Below are 6000 nucleotides of genomic sequence, written 5' to 3'. Positions count from 1 at the left end.
AATCGTAACAAAAAAGAAACATTAAACAGGCATTTATAGTTATTGACATTTATCTTTTGTATGTTCATTTACGAGGAAATGGTACTTAATGTAAAAGCGACTGGATTTCATATTTTTAACTATTGTGTACATGTATTGAATCTTATTGTTCTTCTTAAAAATTAAATGAATACTCATAATCCTAAAACATCCTTTCTCTGTTGTACTAGATATATATACAATTAAAATGTGTAATAATGTGAATGATAAACTAGTTCGAATAATTATTTTGCTTAAACGTAAGTTAATTGAAATCAGATAAATGTTATACACGCATTATACCGTGCATTATGAACTATTGATTGATTGATGCTCATATTTAATTATTAACGAGAAAATTAGAAAAATCAAATTGAATTTAATCTGTCCTTCTTATATTTATTAAGATGAATTCTAGGACTTGAAACACTCGAGATTAGAAATTTTGAATAATGTTTCACATTATCACTGGACGCTTGTTGTAATATCTTTTGTACGAGATACACTATACATACACAAAATCAAAATGGAATTTCGAAACGGTCGTATCGTTCAACAAAAATCTCTTTTATCTTTGATCCTCTTCATAAAAATGCAATTCTCCTTTACAGAACATCATATAACATTTATTGTACGATATATTGTTCAATTATATTTCGAAATTTTCAGCTTCGAATCTTTGTTTAATTATACTGTAGAATTAAATATCATGCGTTATTTAAATATAGAGATAGACTAAACTTTTATCCACATTTATTAAAGCTGTATCAACTGAGATGTTTAAATTTGCGAAATTTCATGGACTTTTATATTTAATTTTTCGTCATGAATCCCGCTTTGCGATACAATACATATTAGATTTATAATATCTTAAATTTACAGTACCAATGCTGATTTTATCGGAAGCTATTTGTTTGCAAATGATATCTTTCTTCGTTGGAATTACCCTTCACTTATAAATTAATAATTATTAACATTGAACAGTATTGTTAAACTTCAATAAAAATAGGATCGATAACTAAATGTTAGTTAAAGAAACTTCCTATTACAGGTATAACAAATCATATTGAATTTTATTTAGAAAACAATAATAAAAATGGGTGTCTTTTTGTGATAATAATTTACAGCATATCACTCGACTTATTCATATAAGAGATATTAGTTTGTTTAAATACCCTGTTGCACCATTTTATTCATTTTCAACCCAATTTTTTCACAACATTAAAAAATATTTTAAGCCTGAAGAAAAACATGAAAAACTTCTTATTAGCATGATTTCATGCTAAACATCCTCTTAAGATATTATAAATCTTTCTTGTTTACTAAAACCAGAGCCTAACTGAAATATACGAGTATCGCAACAGGATTAATCGTAATACATGATTAAATACAAGCAATATGTAAGCTATATTTTTACTTTTTACTTCAGAAATAAATATTTCACGAGCATCGTCTTTAGCTTAAGGAAAATAAACTTGTGAAATTTAATTTAAAGCTTCGTAAAACATGGAAATGTTGCAGGATAACAAATCAGAAAAGATATATTAAATAAATCACAGTTCAGGTATCTATAACATGTGATTCTCTTAACAAATCTGTTTCATTCATCAAGCAACTGCAAAATTTCCGTAAAATCAGAAGCGGTTTCACAAATTATAGGCATTCGTAAACATGATAGATAAGAGTTAATATCGCGGCGTTTTAGAGTATCTATGAGCGTAATATGGAAAGTAAAAAGATGTATAATAAAAATAGTTCACTTTCCAAGCTATCACTAACATTGTAACGAATTATTATACATATAACGGCTCACGAAAGTACTCGGACGCTTACAGAAACTTTCCATGAATACTTTGTTGAAGCTTTTCATGAATTTCAAGATGCATTAGGCTGTCTCAAAAGTTTCTTTCGTTTTGTTCTATTACTACAAAATAGATCATACATAAATCGATAAAATAATATAAAACAAAAAGTGTCGTGCATCTATTATTTCCTTATGAAACGAAAGAAACTTTTGAAACAAATGTAAATAGGAATTATAAGATGCTTATTGATTACCATCGGTATTTGGACAGTTAATTATGTATTGTATAAATAAGTCACAATATTTTTAGTAGGAGCATTTTTACTACCTAATCAATCATATGTTTAAAAATACTCTTTACATTGTACATTAGTTTTTTGCTATGTGTACGTCTGCAATAAGCAACTTCTAGCTTCCATATATATATTTCCAAATTAGTCTCAATTTTTACCGGTGTAATCATGATAGACACGTCTCGTTACATTGAAGTGAAGTGAAGAAAAACACTAACACACATAATATATATTGGCAAAAATCTTCTATCTAATATTTTCGTCAACTACTGTATACACATTTATTAGATATTTGTGTGAGATTAAAATCGACAGATACTATAAAAAAATATTGTAGAGGTATAGCAATAAGAAAGTACAAGGAAAGTATAGCTCGTTAATTTGAATTACACCAGATTGTCAGTCATCTATTAGGTCGTGTTAATCTCTGAATAAATTCTTAAATAAATAAGTGTTAATTAAACGAGAGAAACTTAGCATTTATTAGTATTTGTGCTTCTACATTACATAATGAATAGGTCTTTTAGGGAAGAAATTCTTAGATAAAGAAGTGTTAATTAAACTAGAGACACTTAACATTTATTAGTATTTGTTCTTCCCCATTACTTCTTGAATAGGTCCTTTAGGGAAGCACAGAGAGACGGTTCGCTGAATTCCGTCTGCTTTTGGTTCTTGCTATTCCAAAACAAATTTGTCACTTCACCTGACATTGGTTTGTTCGAAGATACCGAGGGCTTTCCGCTCGACCCGGAAGCCCTCGGTATCTCCGTATCGTTTCCCTTCTGCGCCGTTAATATCTTCTCAATTGCGCTACCAAATACCTACGGACAAAATTGTTCTTATAAATTTATGAATATTATGTGTTTACGTATTTGAATGAAAATTTTTATGAAACGAGATTTCGCGTTAAAATACGTAATAGTAAATACGATAACTTACATGCTCTTTTTACCAAGATGAAAATGTATATGTAAATTTACTTGATGTATATGTAAATAGAAATATTTAATATGTAATATTTATATGCTTGTATTTAAAATATTTTCATGCTTAAAGAATAAAGGTCATAATGTTATAAATATTTAAATCCTTGCACCTCTCCTTTATCGCGTAAGAAAGAGAAACTAAAAGTTTCACTCCAGAGAATGAGCTTCGTTCTAAAACAAATCAAATAACATATATTCAAGTATTTAACTGTTATTTAATATTCCTATATTATTAATATAGATGAGAGGTCGATAAGATAGTTTACAATCATTAAGTACAGTATCGCAGATCCACCATCAGAGATCAGTAATATTAAAATAAAATTCATGTTGGATTAAAAGTGTGGTTAAGTTGGGGCTAACCCCAAATTTGCAAATTTTGACCTAAGTCAAAAAGTGGCCATTTTTGCATCTCCTCGCGAACGAAAAATTCTTGTGCGACGTTTAAGAGAATTTATCAAAAAAAAAGAAAGAATTATTAGCATTTATACGAAATGTGACATGGAAGTTGAAAAAGATGAGTGTAGAGATGAAAAAATTAAGCAGAGGTCAAACTTACGCGCTACACTTGATCTTCATTTTCTTTAAATTTTGATCCAGCTGATAAATCAGTAATTAAACCAAGGGAACTAAGTTTGAAATCAAGCGAATCTGAAATACTATCAGACTGTTGCTACGTGAGAACAATAGCCATCTTGTACTTCGTATTTGCTCGATTCCAAACTCTAATCGATATACCAGCAGAATTTACCAGCAAAATAATTATTCAGAGATTCTGTCGGTAAAACAATTGAAGTTTAAAATCGAACGAATCCGAATTACTGCGAGATCGTTGGTGGCTATTTTTCTCGTAGCAACAAACTGATGGTACTTCAGATTCTTTTGATTTCAAACTACAATTGATTTATCAATAGAGTTGTCGAAGAATTATTTTGTCGATATCGGTGTAGAACAATAGCCAACAACGATCTCGCTGTACTTCATATTTCCTCTATTACAAACGTCGATTCATTTACCAGCAGAGCATCTGAAGAATTATTTCACATGGATCATGTAGAAAAAAAAAAAAAAAACGAACACGAAAATGGAACTGTAATAACATTTTTTATTCCTTGTTGAGAGCCGTTCTTAAACATTTTGCAGGAATTTTCCCTTCGCAAGAAGATCGAAAAATAACCACTTTTGACGCTCTGTTTTCATCCCATATGAATTTTATCTTTAATATTACCGATTGATAATAATGTCACTGCGATATTGTCCGCAATGATTGCAAATTATCTTCTCCACGTTTCACCTATATCGATAATACAGAATATCAAACAATTATTTAATTTCACGTTGTTGTTGACTTTATTAATTTTTACGATAAAGTGCATTCTCTGGAAGAGATTTTACGATTTACGATTTTCTTTTTCATTCCTCCTTTCACCTATGATGGCTCTTAAACAAGAAACGATATCGTAACGAGAAATACAACTTACCTGAGCGTCCACTTTGGTTCCACTAGTGTTGTCCCATACGACCTCGCTATTAGGGGACTTTTTACCGAACATTTTCTTCATCGCCTTCACTACCTTCAATTCATCGAACCTAAGACTTGAACTGGCCGTTGCTAAATCTTCCGGCTTCTTCGACATTTCCGTCGCGGAAGACCCTACCGAGCTTAGGATCGATATCAGATCCCTATTAGAGCAGACCATGCCCGCAGCACCGAAAACGGGTGCTCTCGCGGCTCTTGGCAGTTCCGAGACGCGCTTTCGGAGAGAAGACGTCGGCGAAACCGACAGAGTAGGCATTTCAAAGAATCGTTGTTTCGGCTGTTCAGTGTAACGTTGAACAGAACTGTTACCCTCCAGCGGCTGCATTTCGTACACTTGCTCCGTCGACGTCCTGTACATCCTTAAGCGCACCTGGCAAACGGATTGCTTTTATTCGAAAGACAGTTTCTTTTTTATCATAATTCGTGCGTTATGATACATGTTTCGATGATTGAGCCGTTAAACGTGACAAAGCGATGGAATTGTTTTGCACAGAAATTCTGGTTCTAAAATTATGTTAGGGATTCTAGGGCGTAATAACATCTTGGAACGCAAAGTTATCGATGTGTCGATGAAAGTTAAGCGAGCTTTATCGAAGCACACGTTCGAGTCTTTGGGCGATTGCTAGGAATACGCGTAATGTTCTTTTCTGTAAGCTGAAAAGTTGAACGACTATTGTTTAATCCGTACTATCGCGGGGAGACGCGGTCGTTAGAATACGCGTCAACGGGAGTCGTAAATTCCCGTTACGATTAGAATAATCGACACCACGAATAGTTCGATCCCCGTATTTCGGTTAGGATAATCGGGGTGGTTAATGCGGTATAACACTGGGAGTCAGAGTTATAATAATGTATATTTCCAACACTTTATACAATCACACAAAGTAGTAACGCCGTTGATTAAGATACAGATAACGAGAGAAGGGTTAGTCTTGGATGAGAGAAGGAGAGCTTTAGGCGCTCTAGGCCCTTGAGAGTTATAGGAACTGTCGGAGTTCTGGATAAGTGAGAGCCTTAGAAGACTCTAGGCCGTGTAGGCACCTTGATGAATGATGAAGGAACTCAGAAAGATACAGGAACGGTGAGAGTTGTAGGAAGTGCAGGAACTCTAGGCACCGTGAGAGACGATCAAACTCTGAAGCTTATTCTAATGTGAATACGGAGGAAAGCTTGGTATGGGTGTGCCCTTTGAACGAAGAACGCGGATTCGTTGTTTACATTTTTAGTTAGTAAAGTGAGGGAAATAATCCGCGATGTCGATTGGTTGGGACCAATGTTAGGAAGGAAGAGAGGAGGAAGAAACCTCCTACCAACTTGGGTCCTAGGCGACATTGTTTACAGGGAAACTCAGATTCTTCG

The 6000-nt window shown here is 33.1% G+C and overlaps 1 protein-coding gene across 4 annotated transcripts in view; it reads right to left on the bottom strand.

The window, feature by feature from the left end:
• Positions 1-2573: 2573 nt before the first annotated feature.
• The window catches only part of LOC125384730, a 37604-nt gene continuing 34177 nt past the window's right edge, over positions 2574-6000 (bottom strand). For 2 of the 4 annotated variants that reach the window (XM_048404467.1, XM_048404466.1), the window contains exons 5-6: positions 4583-5011; positions 2574-2936 (exon numbers count right to left, since the gene is read on the bottom strand). In XM_048404467.1, coding sequence (XP_048260424.1) covers positions 2718-2936; positions 4583-5011 — 648 coding nt within the window. In that variant the 3' untranslated portion in view covers positions 2574-2717. Of the gene's footprint in view, positions 2937-3054; positions 3197-4336; positions 4396-4582; positions 5012-6000 lie in introns of those variants that run through there. The other 2 variants (XR_007223471.1, XM_048404468.1) reach the window with 2 other exon arrangements.

The sequence above is a fragment of the Bombus terrestris genome, chromosome 3 (genome assembly GCF_910591885.1).
Source record: "Bombus terrestris chromosome 3, iyBomTerr1.2, whole genome shotgun sequence".
Taxonomy (NCBI): Eukaryota; Metazoa; Arthropoda; class Insecta; order Hymenoptera; family Apidae; genus Bombus; species Bombus terrestris.
Note: the sequence above shows the minus strand (reverse complement) of the source record. Positions and strands in the feature narration are given on the sequence as shown.